Source organism: Carassius gibelio, chromosome B22, assembly GCF_023724105.1.
Source record: "Carassius gibelio isolate Cgi1373 ecotype wild population from Czech Republic chromosome B22, carGib1.2-hapl.c, whole genome shotgun sequence".
NCBI classification, from domain to species: Eukaryota; Metazoa; Chordata; class Actinopteri; order Cypriniformes; family Cyprinidae; genus Carassius; species Carassius gibelio.
Window position 1 is genome coordinate 23,484,364 of NC_068417.1, and position 14,561 is coordinate 23,498,924.

General features: G+C 35.2%; 1 protein-coding gene across 1 annotated transcript in view; it reads right to left on the bottom strand.

Annotated features, from left to right (window-relative positions):
* The window catches only part of LOC127988090 (low-density lipoprotein receptor-related protein 1B-like), a 249,172-nt gene that overhangs the window by 81,591 nt on the left and 153,020 nt on the right, over positions 1–14,561 (bottom strand). The window contains exons 43-45 of the mRNA XM_052590619.1: positions 12,455–12,659; positions 6,862–7,054; positions 1,162–1,287 (exon numbers count right to left, since the gene is read on the bottom strand). Of these exons, the coding sequence (XP_052446579.1) occupies positions 1,162–1,287; positions 6,862–7,054; positions 12,455–12,659 (524 nt within the window). The remainder of the gene's footprint in view (positions 1–1,161; positions 1,288–6,861; positions 7,055–12,454; positions 12,660–14,561) is intronic.

A 14,561-nucleotide genomic window follows, 5' to 3' on the forward strand; every position in this document is an offset into this window, starting at 1 on the left:
CAATGTCTAGACAGAAGCCCCCCGAACCATTTAATATCTAGATCTAGCCAACAGTATCAACTATGCAAATATGTTGTAAAGAAACCAGCAACTAGAAAATCCTTTTTGATTTAAGATGTGACCATATGCGCCGTTCATACAGGACACATCCTAGGCAGGATTTTAATATTGCCTAAAATATCCAGGTTTTGGCTATTTGCACTGTGCAGGTTGATCGTTGTGTAACATTCATGAGAGCTATAATGTTCAGAACAGACGGCTCCTTATGCTTTCGAATCGCTTTCACGTGTCTGTTCGTTCGTTTGACTTGAAGCATTGTGGTGCACTTTGTTTTTTTTGCGCATAGGGTCACCTTAGGAATTACAAACTGTATGCAATCTGGATCCAGAACCTAAATTTCTAATTCTAAATTCTGAGGAAAATGAATCTGAATCACAAATTTGGATTTAGAATATTTGAAGTAAAATGATGTACTACTAAATTGATGTACTATATAGATTACAATCTGGTTCCAAAATGACATATTCATAGCAAATAGAATGTGAATCATAATCTGGATTCAGAATATTGGTTACAATCTGAGTCGATATCACAATCTTGGCTGCTGAATTACAATCTATATGCACACTTAGTTTTTCATAATCTGGGCCCAGAACCTAAATTCTGACCAAAATTAATTTGAATCACAATCTGGATTTGGAATCTACATTCAGAGCCACAGGAATCTCAGTCAATCAGATTTGCAAATAATATAAATAATAATTAGCATAAGAATGCTGCAGTAATAAGGTTGTTGGACCACAGCCTTGCTGAGAGATTTATGCTGTAGTTTGCTCCTAGGGCAGCAGAATGTTCTTCTCACTATGCTAAAAGCAGCCGTTCTGTCCCACATACCCCCTGTTTCTCAGCTATCCGCCTCTAGACCAAGGGCACGTCAGACCTGAATGTGCGCTCTAAATTTTAATCCAGAGCGAATCAGCCGCCAAACATTGCACATTCTCATAACTTGCTTCAACACCAGCATCCCAAGCAGAAATATCTGCTATTATTTGGAAAACGCCAGCATAACGATAGCTTCAATAAAAACAGATATGGAAAAAAAAAATTTGGGTGACTGAAAATGAGCAAGAGGTACAGAGACAGAGAGGATACAGGACTTACATACACATCTGTTATCATCCAGTAATATCCGTTCTCCACGGCATGTACAGTTTACCACACCAAGTGGAGTCAAAAGGCAGAGGTCATGGCACCCTCCATTATTCACGCTGCATGGGGATGACTCACCTAAAAGTAGAAAGAGAAATCTTTGGTAAAATCACTCATTTTAGTGCTCTGAGACAAATCGTGAGATGTACAACAATAAATAAATTAATAAATAAAAATATATATAAAAGTATTGTTATTTAATATTAATATTGGGGGGTTTAGCATTTAAACTGCAGAATAAAGAATTTATAATTAAGAGCAACATTTACTGTACAGTATTTGGATTGCCATATGGATCTACAATATTAATGATAACCTGGTTACTAGGGATGTTTATTTCTGTAACTTTCCCTGTTACTTGTTATCCGAACATTAACTGTTAACTGATAAGATTGGAACAATAAATCAGTAGGACTATTAAATAAAAATAGAATGGATGAGTGTCTGTGACCCATTTAAAATAAAATCTTTTTTTTCCCACAAGTTTATTTTAACGTACAAACAGCAGCATACAGAACAATACAGCAACAAATTATCACACACCTGCAGCGCTTCTGATAACAGAGAAAAACAAGACAATATCAAATAAAAGAATAAAATAAATAGGCATACACTAAGTATACCTTCTTTTTATTTTTAAAAAGTTGCTTAAAATGTCGACGTACTGTGCAGATAGTCTGGAGTAAAAGCTCCACGCAGGACTGTTTCGTAATGCCGCTCTCGCTCAATTTCTGACCATAACAATTTTTGTGGCCACTCCCGCAAACATTCTTATATTGTTTATAATTATTGCATTATCAATGTACAGGTATTGAAATCACTTTTGAATGTACACTGGCTGTTCACTTTCACATTCGATTTAGCGTTCATGTTAACGGTGAAATGGTTAACATGAAAATCCCTACTAGTTCCAGGACTATATATTTATATCATACGGAATCTGAATCATAATCTGGAGTTAAAGTATGAACCCTACTCTAGACGAGTCTTGACCACAAACTTCATAGACTCGAAAATCTCTAAATAATCTTTATATTCTGAACAATATGAATTTGAATCACAATATTTTTAATAAAATAAATTTTCAGAAGAAATTTAGATTGCAATTTGGATGTACAAAATTAATCATAATATGGTTTCAGAATTCCATATTTAGAGTATTAATCAATCTTAATTTAAAATATTGAAATTTATCACAAACTAAACCGCGATCTTCATTTAAAATCTGTATTTAGAGCAAGGGAAATCTGAATTACAATTTGCATGTAAATGCTATTATTTTATCAATATGAATCAGATTCACAATCTTAAAATCTATATTCAGAACAAAATTAATTTGGGCTCCAATTTGGATGCATAATCACAAACTGGTTCCAGATTCTATATTCCGTGCAAATGGAATCTGAAACATAATCTAGATTTAGAACATGGATCACAGTCAAGATTTTGAATCTATTGAGAGCAGCAGGACATCTGAATGACAATCTGGATTTAGATCCAAGCAATTCAGACACAGAATCTTTCTAGCGTATGAATTTATTAATATAATGAAGGTTCCTTGTATTATTTAGTAATGACCACAAAACATGTTTGTTGGAATACAGAACAGCATTATTGAATGCTGTGTGAAATATTTTATCAATTTCTCACCGCTATATTTTAACTGTGGCCTAAGGCATCCGATGTCTTTAACACAATACATTCAGCTGAGCTCCGTACACACACACACACACACTCAATGCTTGAAGGGCACTCTTGCAGTGCCAGTCAGAGGGTTGGGCTCCTCAGCGGGTGTGAGCTTGAACTGTGCTTGGCACAGACGTTGGCGTGGAGCGCGGGTCTCTGAACCGTGCCCTATCTACACACAAGCGGCTGCCAGACTCCAGAGCCGTGGGCCGAGCGTATTCCCCTGCACAAATGGTGAGGATTCAGATGAGTGCACTGGGCCAGCGTCTTTCACCGTAGCGACATGGGGCGTCAGTCCTGGGAGGCTTTCGCTTATTATGGGATGGGGCTTTTAATAACATGGACTCTACGATGGCTGATTTCTGTTGGCTGGCGATTATAAAGGAATGTTTATTAGTTGGAATAAAAGGAACTGCAGATGGTACCCACTTTTAAAGGGAAAGTTAACCTAAAAAAATAGTATGTATGTCATTATATGTAGAAGGAAAAAGTAATGTGGTTTGGAACAGCATAAGTTTGTCTTATTTTTGTTATGATTTAAAAGGTAAAGTGGGAAATAACTTAGAATTACAGCATTTTATAGCTCCGTCTGTGTAAATTCCCTTAATAGAATCATCTGCACTATATAGATAGCAGGGACGGTGGCTACCGAGGTCCAAGTCTCCTAAGAGAGTCCTGGGATGAAAAAAATCTCAGTTTGCGGTTTAGGATGCCAAGCATCTAAGCTGCTTCCATTAGAGTCCTTTGAAGCATTGAGGCTTGAATTGCAAACAAAGAAATGTCTGTATCGATGCCAAGAAAGAAGCGGAGCGGAAAGTCGGCATTTTATAAATGTCTTATGTTCTATCATTTCTGCTAATTCTGTAAATTTCAAGGTGCAGTTTTACTTCCTGAGTGAATCGAATGTAGTTTATTCCCTTTAAAAGATTTACACCTCAGGCACTTGAAATGTGGTGCTCCTTGGGAGTTTCAACAGATGCAATTACCAAGCACTGCAGGTTTAAATTTTGTGGTCCGAAAATATAAACGTAAAAGTCAAAATACTGACAATATAAAATATGTGTCTTGCAAGATCCGACTGTTCTCCCGAGAATGTGACGATATCCTTGAAAAATAATTTGCAGTGTTTACATTAGAGCTGCATGATTAATCGTTTAAAGATTGCAATCTAGATTCAAACACCCATGCGTTCTTATTCCTGAATGACAACGATTAAGCTATATCTAATACGATGTTTCACATTGCGAGTGTCTGTATAATACGAGAAGTATGTTTTATCACTGCCCATGTTAAAGGGGGGGTGAAATGCTATTTCATGCATACTGAGTTTTTTACACTGTTAAAGAGTTGGATTCCCATGCTAAACATGGACAAAGTTTCAAAAATTAAGTTGTATGTTTGAAGGAGTATTTCTGTTCCAAAAATATTTCTTCCGGTTTGTCACAAGTTTGGGAAAGTTTTTTTTAGAGTATGGCTCTGTGTGACGTTAGATGGAGCGGAATTTCCTTATATGGGTCCTGAGAGCATGTCTGCCGGAAGAGCGCGCTCCCGTATAGCAGAGCACTGAGAGCACCACAGACGTTCACTGATCAAAGCGAGAGCGTCGCGAAATGTCACAAAAGGAGTGTGTTTTTGGTTGCCAGGGCAAGACAACCCTGCACAGATTACCAAAAGAGAAACAGCATTAAGGGACCAGTGGATGGAGTTTATTTTTACAGAGCATCAACGGAGTTGTGCAAGTGTTTGTGTTTGTTCCCTGCATTTCGAAGATGCTTGATTTAAAACAAGGTCCAGTTTGACGACGGATTTGCATATCGTTTATTTCTTAAGGATAATGCAGTCCCAACGAAAAGCGTCACGATCGTGGGTTGGAACCGCATGCGGTGAGTAAAACTGCTTCAAATATCTCTGTGTTGTTAACTTAGCTATCGGCGCGTAAGCACATCAAGTAAACAACATGCGATGTTGTCATCAAACTGCACTTTCCACATGTACAGCTTAATAATAATAAATAAAAAAAAAGACAACAAAGTGGAACGTCATTTTCCAATACCGCTAAGCAAATATATACAGTTTCAGTACATACCACATAGAGATGTCGTTGTTGCTGATGCTCTTGTTAAATTTCAGCCTCTGGATCTGATTCTGGATCATAAATATATGCTGAATCTGACTGTTAGCCATGGTTTGTTTTGGATGATTTTTTCCTCACGGTAATGTCACAGCTTCCAAACGCTCTCAACGCAAAAGCCTACTGGCGCTCGTGATTCTTTAGCTCCGCCCACACGTCACGCCTCCAGCTGGTCGTGTTTTTCCGGGAAAAATCGGTACAGACTATCTTTCTCTTATGAATATAATAAAACTAAAGACTTTTTGGAGTTATGAAGGATGCAGTACTACTCTATATGTACTCAAGATTAACAGGATATTGAGTGAAAACGAGCATTTCACCCCCCCCCCCCCCTTTAATAAATCATTCATGCTGCTGCTGATCCAGAAAGAGCAACACAACACAACACAAATCATTATTTCTGTGTTACAAACATTTAAATAACACAAGTACTGGGATAAAAGTTTATAATTTGGGAATAAACATTAACTGTTTACAGTACCACTCAAAACTAAAACATCGTAATACTTGTATGTATTGTAACGTTTATCCTCTTCCACCAGGAGGTGGCAACAACTCACCATTTAAAAAAGTTTTCCATTGAATCATTCATTCAGGAGATTCCAATTGTGAAGCAGGTTTTTATGAATTGAGACACTGACCCCTTCATTGAAATGTGTAATTTATATATATTTTTTTATATTTAATTTATATATACTTCTTTTCATAGTTTGGCTGGTCCTGTGACTTATAGTCAGGTGCAACTTATCAAAATTAATTTGACATGAACCAAGAGAAATGAACCAAGAGAAAACATTACGGTCTACAGCCGCCAGAGAGCGCTCTATGCTGCTCAATGCTCCTGTAGCCTATTACTAAAAACATAGAGTGCCCTCTCGCGGCTGTAGACAGTAATGTTTTCTCTTGGTTCTTGGTTCTAAATAAATGCGACTTATAGTCAAGTGCGACTTATATGTGTGTTTTTTTCCCTCGTCATGACGTATTTTTGGACTGATGTGACTTATACTTAGGTGGGACTTATAGTCCGAAAAATATGGTATATATATAAACAAGATTCTCAATTTTTCCAGAATCATGCAGCTCTAGTTTAAGTGTTGTTTATTGCTACATATAATTTATTAAAATAGAAGTTTCAATTCATAAAGTACATTTAAAAATGTGCTTTCATTTTTTTAATTTAGTTTTTCAGTTGAATAAGTCTAGTTTCCCTGTATATTTAATCAAAAAATCAAAAATCTAAAAATATTGTCTCATCTCGTCTCATCCTATCCTTGTGAACCATCTCGTGTCTCGTCTCATGGGATAAGTCTAGTCACAACCCCTAACAGTCACTCATTAACATGATTTGTCTTTGTATTTATCACACCATGCTGACATAAACCAAGCTTGTCCTGTAATACACAGTCAGCAAAGCACACTGTGACTATGTTCATCAGCTCATCTGACCCTCAGGTCAGATTGTGTTGATTTCGTTCCAGCTTCCCGCACAACCATCAAAAAAGTCCCCAGTGACTTCTGACGCATCTAACATCAGTGACTTTGCATTGTGTCTGCTCTCATCACAGAGTAAGCATCTCAGACACCTTGTGTGAATAATACAAACAAGCTTTGTGTGACTAATACAAACAAGACGAACAAGAAGATCTGCTACGTCAACCGAAAAACGTGTTTATCTGCTCGTTTTAAAACTCTCTTTGATTCAAGGGTTTTAGGAATATATTATAAAAGTTTGTTGAGCCAACACTTCAGTTTCAATACATCTAAAAACGTTTGGTTTGAGTTAAATGTTAAAACAGTTGCGTCATGTGACGGAACAAAGGAAATTAATCACGTACAGCTGTTGGTGTCGTTGGAAACAGCGATGATTCCCATCGGTTGATGAGGGATGTCTGCACGGAGGACTTTCGTATTGGCTCCGGTGAATTTATCGGAGCGGATCACAGCCCGCTGCGTCCAGTCCGACCAGAAGATGAAGTCTCTGTAAATTGCCAAGCCAAAGAACGTTCCGGGTCCTGATTTCACGATTACCTACAAATTTAAGTAGAAGAATTTAAGTGAGGGAAATATCCTGATAACACTAATAAAAAAATACAGTTTTTTTATAAGAGCACCATTAAACATTTCAGGTTGTAGACTTTTGGTGAATTTATATTTCTCATTAATTTAAAACGTTCTGAACTTTTGGAGCTTGTGCTTAAATGCCAGATGGATAGCAAAACAGATCAAAATAAATATATAAAAAGTTAAAATGATGGTTCGATTGATAGATGGATGGACAAACAGACAGATAAAACAACAGAGAGACCAATGGATGGAAAGACAGACAGACAGACAAAACAGATACAACACTGGATGGATTGATAAAAAATAGAACAACAGATAGTTTGATAGAATGAGAACAATAGAAAAAGAAAGAACAACAGATAGAATGATAGAATGATAACTATAGAACTATAGAATGTTGGATGGATGAATGGATGGATGGATGGACAGACAGACAGATGGGTAGAATGACAGAACAATGGATGGATGGATGGATGAATGAATGACGGATGGATGGATGGATAGAACAATAGATAGAATGGTGGATAGATGGAAGGGTGGATGGATGGGTTATCGATAGAAAGATAGATAGACAGACAGGTAGGATGACAGATAGAAGGATGGATGGATGGAGTGTCAGACAGACAGGAAAAACAACAGAGAGACAGTATGATATGAATGGAGAGACAGTATGATAGAACAATGTTGGAAAGACAGATATAAGGACAGACAGACGGACGGATGGACAGACCAACAGACAGACAGATAGATTCTATTCATAAATCTTACAGTTATCTTGTAAAAATCATTAAATAACTTTGAAGCACTGGTAATAAATAAATGAAAGCATCTCTCCTGCTGTACAGCACAGTTCCATCAGACAGTTTACTTTCAGCACCAAGGTGCACAGACCAAAATAAAGTACAGTGAGTGTCTGTATAATTCACACAGACACACGGGCCCGTCCAGAGCCAGAGGGGAAGCATCGTGACACCCGAAGGACAGCCCTCCTCCATTATCCCCCACATTATAAATGATTAAACCAGATCTAGAGAGAGTGTAAATGGAATCGCTGTTGTAACAGACACAGAGATACAGTACATCACGCACTGCCTCGGGGAGGAAGTTAAGCTGTGAAAGAGAGGCTGTTCTTCACGTGCCTGGAGGAAATGGATTGAGTCCTGTCACTCAGAAAACGGAGATGGTAGAGATGGGAACAAACCGGGGTTCAAAATCTACACTCAACAAATAGATTTCGAATTTGACTTTGGTACGTAAAATAAAACTTTCACTAAAAACATTCGGTCCTTATCAAAAACAAACTGTCATGACTCACTCAGTGAAAACTGTATCATCACTTGTTATGTATTTATTTTTCTCCACAACTCCATATGGTACATATGCCCCGAAGGTTACATTAAAGAAAATTAAATAATGCAGTAGGTCTATCATATATTTATTTGTCTGATGTACATGTAAAAAAATGTAAAAAAAAAAAAAACCTTCTTAATTCTCAGATTTATATGAAAAGCAAAAAAAAAAAAAAAAAAAAAAAAAAAAAAAACTGAGTAAATAAAACGAATTAATTAATGTGATAACAGTTTTGAAAAGTCAATGAGATTAAGTCATTTTTTTCCCTGTGTGTTAAAAAAAAGAAAAATGTTGATTTCTCACATTTATTTGAATAATTTTTTTTTTTTTACAACAAACAGCGGTAAATAAATAAAACTTCATAAAATCAAAGCATTTTGACAAAAGCAATTTTTGTCAGCAATTTTGACAATTAGATTACAATTATTTTTTTTATTTTTTTTTGTTTCATTTCCTTTAGATTAAGTTCTCTTTTTTCTTTTTCTTTTTCAGAGAGGAAAAAAAAGTCAATAAAATCTTTTTTATGTGTACATCATTATATTGTTGTTGTTGAAACAAGATAGATGGATGGATGGATAAAAATGACAGATAAAATAGACACAAATACAAAACAAGAAGAAGAAAAAGAAAAACTTCAGGCCACAAAAACTATCTTAACATAATATAGCAAAGCAACAAAGAAAAGGAAGGATAAATATATAACTATACAAATCCAAATAAATAGAGAAACCAATATTTCTGTTAAGTTACTATATAATATAACATCCACAAAACAAGCCACTACAAATACTAAATTACAGTTTCAAACTGCATGTAACCCTTGATGGGTTAAAAGAGAGGCTGCACACATTTTTTTTATATATTTTTTTTTTCCTCAAATTTAAGAGCTTTTCATTTTTCATTTTTTATTTATTTTTTGCTTGGCTTTTGTGAGCCACACACATCTGTTCTGAAGTGCAGCATTAACCGCTCTTCAGTAACACACGCAGACACAGATGTCTCTGAGGGGCCGTCCGTTTGAATGCCAGTTTCTTTGTAATAATAATAGGCAGCTGGATTGGCGCATGGAGAGCGAGGCTTGCACTTTAATCCGCGATGACAACATGTCAAACACGTGTTCTCACCCTCATGCGGTCGAGACGTCTTTATTCCCAAGTGTTTCATCGCCGCCCCACACACATGTGTGGGGGATCAGGATGAAAGATGTGGCAGACATATCTGCATGACGTTCTGATATCAGAGCTGTCGTCTCCACAGGTAAAAAACCTCTTCATGCTCTCGATCTAAAGTTTTTAGCATTGAATTACGAATCAGTGGACACGAACATGACATTCCTGCTCCGAGCGCAGGCTTACGTTTCAAGTAGCTTCTAAGCAGGGATTATTTCAGACTTTGCTCTCCAATAATGTGATGGCGGGTTACTCAAACATAACCTTAATTAAACAGGTTCTATTTTTTTAAAGCTATACTGACCCCTTGGCTAAGCTCCGCCCTTTTTATGTACAGAACAAATCAAATGTGCCCATAAGGTAGTTAGATCTAATTGGATGTGATTTTTATGAGTACTGGAAAGAATTGCGAAATTGTGGAATTGCGACATTGTGAAATTTTTATTGGCGATTCTCCGTTAAAGAAATAGTTGTAAAAATATAAACAACTGAAAACTACGGAGTTGAAGCAAATGCTTTTTAAAACCAGATGTAAACCGAAAAGCCTCATTTGAATGTGATAACATTAGTGTAGCCTTTCTACAGTGTATTTACAACCTTTTTTTTTTTTTTTTATTCATGAAGTAACATGCTTAAAAACTAAAAACTACAAATCTGAAATGAATCAAATGCTTCCCAGCCAATTGCAAAGAGTAAAGCTTAATTTGAAAATGATAACATTGCTGTAACATTTACAATGCATTTACTACTTTTGGAAATAGGTAAATTACACAGTACATACTATTTGATTGTTCATAAATTTGAAAACTAAAAGAGCTGGGGAGGTTTCTGAAGTACGCTGCAAATGTTACAGCAAGCACAGGCCTCACATTTGAATGTGGAGTTGATAATTTGAAAAGTAACCAATCAGCTATGCTATGTGAATCATTTTATTTATTACAATTTATTTGAAAAGGGACCACGTTCAATTGTAACATACATGTTGCCATTTCATGCATTGAACTGAATTTAGCCAATGGCTAGTTTCCATCCACAATGACATCACTATACCAGATTGAGTTACAGCCTATAGATCTGTGCCATCTAGAGTTTCATGACAGAACTTTGTATTAGTTTAACAAATCTACAACATATTCACTACCTTTGAGGAAAACTGCAAATTAAGCTGAACGTAAAATACAACTGTGAAAACTGCAAATCTAGATTGAGGAAAACATTTCTCACTGTCAACTGCAATGTGTGGAAGGCCAAAACCCCCACTGAATAAAAAAAAACAAAAAAAAAAAACAAAGACGACGACGATGACTTGCGAGTTTTATCACACAACTAATTTTATGATTTTGACTTTTATTCAAAGATTTTCATAATACAAACTTGCAATTCTGACTTTTTTCCTCTTTTTTCCTATTTATGAAAAATAAACTCGCAGTTGCGGGTAATAAATAAAATTGCGGGTAAGAAAGCGGGATGGAAACACTTTTCACAAAAGCCTCATTTGAAAGTAGGAACTATATTTACACAACACTTTCTTTAAAGAAATTATTAAACTACACAATAACGCAATTAAAAATGGTTTTCAAAATCTGAACAGAATAGATTGCTTTCCAACCACTGTAACAAAATGTTACAGTGTTTTAGAAATCACACACTTTACGTAATGAAAGTGGCATATCTGATGTTTTGTTGTTATTAGGTTTCATCTAATTTGCATGATTCTGAACTCCTGGGAGTTTAAATGTGTGGCTGTGTGTGTTTTCCTCTAGAGGAAGTATGAAAAGGCTGGAGTTTGAATCTGTCAGCTGTAACCTAGATGGTACACTCTGACAGGGTCTGCCTCACTAGCCTTGCTATCTGTCTGACATGCAACAAAACAAATCTTCCTTTTGTGCGCACAGACCAATTTTCACCTTTTAATAGCCCAGCGAGCAGATCGTTTCATTAGCCACCTAGAACCCATTTAGCACACCACGGCATTGTTGGCGGTCATCAACCGATAAACAATGTCAAACCCTCTAACCTGCGGTTCCTGGCCTGTGATGAAAGTAAACATTAAAATTGGTTTACTTTAGCAGTTATTAACAACTTATTTTTAGGTCTGTCAGTCAATTGATATAGTTGGAACAATTCTTTAAGTTGAGTTGTAAATGTTTGTATTATTAAATATTTATGTATTTTTTCCCCTAATTAATTATATTAAATTACCATGTTAAACTAACAGCCGTAATTAATATATATACAGCAGAAACTAGATTGTGTTGTTGTTTGTTTCTTTTTGTGCATTATTTTTATATATCATTTTATTAAATTAACGTACAACTGACAGCCCTACTTATTACATGTGGGAAAAAAAAACATGGATGATCAGTTGTTTTACATTTTTGTGCTATATTTTCATAATCTTTTTTATTAAATTAACATGTTAAACAGACAACCCTACTAATTATAAACAAAAAAAAATATATTATAAATGACAGGAACAGGATTTTTCATAAGAATATGACCAGTTGCGTTATTTTTGTGCATTATTTTATAACCAATTATATTCAAATAATATTAAATTGAATAATACATTTTATGAAATTAGTGTGTCACACTGACATCCCTACTTACTATATATGACAGAAACCTGTATATTTTTATAATGAACTGAACCCAAGTAACCTGTATTCAGTGGACGGGAGCTACATTTCTTTATGTCCTCCTTCAATGTCTCACCTCAGCAAAACAGAGAAGCTTTACAAAGGCTGAAAGCCGTTTGCACTGCTCTTAAAGCACAGCCTCCACTTCAGCTAATGCACTTCCATGCATTTTTTAAAAGTTACACACAAAGCAGCTCCATACTCACGTATCTGTGCGAGCCGTCGTAATCACACCTCTCAATGTGGCCGAGACTGCCGTCTGAAAAATACAGCTTTTCAGCTTTGTGGTCAATGGTGAGTCCATTAGGGGTGATGACATCCACACTAACAATGACGCGGATGTTCCGGCCGGTTAAAGTCGACCTCATGATACTTGGCTTTTGCTCGTTCCAGTTAGTCCAGAACATCAAGCTGGGGGAACACAAACAGACTGTTAGCTGTCACATCACATGATTTTTACCATAAAACTCTCATCCTAAAAAAAACAAAACTGGAGTCATCCTTAAAAAATATCAAACTTAACTCACAGAAGCACTTTTCTTAGAATAAGTATCACTATTATAAGCCATTAGTTCTTCAAATTTTCAGACATACATGGTTTCCTGAGAAGTCACATTAAAATTTCACAAATATGCATTTTAAAACTTAAGTATGAAAATGATCAAAAGTAATATATATATATTAGTGGTGGGCCGATATCGGCATTAACGTGCTGCGTTAACGCGAGACTCTTATCGTGCGATAAAAAAATATAGCCGTTGATCGATTCTCAAAGTTGGGTTGGGAGCTGGGTCTAGGCAAGCTATGATGACTTTCACCTTGATATTTTATATAACCAACTGACTGAGGCCAGCCTAAAAAGATGCTCAGGACAGTTGACGGGCCACTGCTGCGCATCTTCACGAAAGCTTATCCTTTTCACATGTTTTTACGCCTTACCGCTTGTCGATTTAAACATTAAAGCATCCAAACACAAGACGCGGAAAAGCTGAACGGAGTAGCTGGTTACTTGTGCGCTGTGTTCGGTGTGGAGAGAGAGAGAGAGAGAGAGAGAGAGAGAGAGAGAGACGCATATCACGGACAGCGACACTGAGCCGAGCTCTCTTCTGCGCAGAGAAAGGCGTCTCAAAACACTTGAACATCGAATTTGCTTATTTTTGCTCTTGTGCCGACAAATACAAAGAAAATATGTCAAAATATCCACCTTGAAATTATGCTCGAAAAAACTGTCAGTTATTTCATAAGTGTAAGTAAACAGTTGAGGGAAAAAATGGGATGTGTATTATATTGGATGCGTTCATAGACCATCGTCCATCGTTCATATATATATATATATAGCAAAACTGTAATAATGTGAGAAATGTTGAAGGTGTCTGAATAAATGTAGGTTTGATTGTATATTTCTTTTTTACTCTGAAGACTATCCAGTGCTATTTTACATTTAATTATTTGGTTTCTGTACCTTGACATCTACAATCTTGAAAAAAACTTAAACATTAATGCGAAACAGGCGTAATCTTGTTTGCACCTTGTGAAATGGGGAATTAGTTTACATCTTTTTCAAGCACTTTGTGATGCATCCTCCCTGCTCCTACACAGTACCACCGTGTGACAATACACTGTATATCAGCAGTCATTTTATTCATTAATTATATAATTTATAAGTTAATTACTTCACATGAATTTCCTGAATTAATAAACTCATATAATATTATTATTTTTATTAATTTGTTAATTCAATAATAATAAACCATTATGTATAGTAATTATTATTATTATTATTATTATTATTATTATTATTATTATTATTATTATTAAATATTAAATAAATTAATAATTTAAATTATATTTTAAATATAATTCTTACATTTATTTAATGTTTTATATTTTTACCATTATATATGACAAAAATGTACTTTTATGTAAGTATATGACCAGTTGCGGTTTTATTTTTATTTTTATTTTTTTTTTATTAATTTTATCAAATATACATGTTAATCTGACAACCCCACTTATTTACCATACAGTATGACAAAAGATTTCAAATATGACCATTTTATATATATATATATATATATATATATATATATATATATATATATATATATATATATATATATATATATATATATATATATATATATTTATTTGCACAACATTTTTAACAGCACGTTTCAAGTTTATGATCAGTTGCTTTTTAATTTTATATATATATATAGTATTACAATACATTAGATTAATACATTGTAACTACTTATTATATATGGCAGAAACTTTTTGTATGGTTGACTGAACTTTCATACGCATGCAATC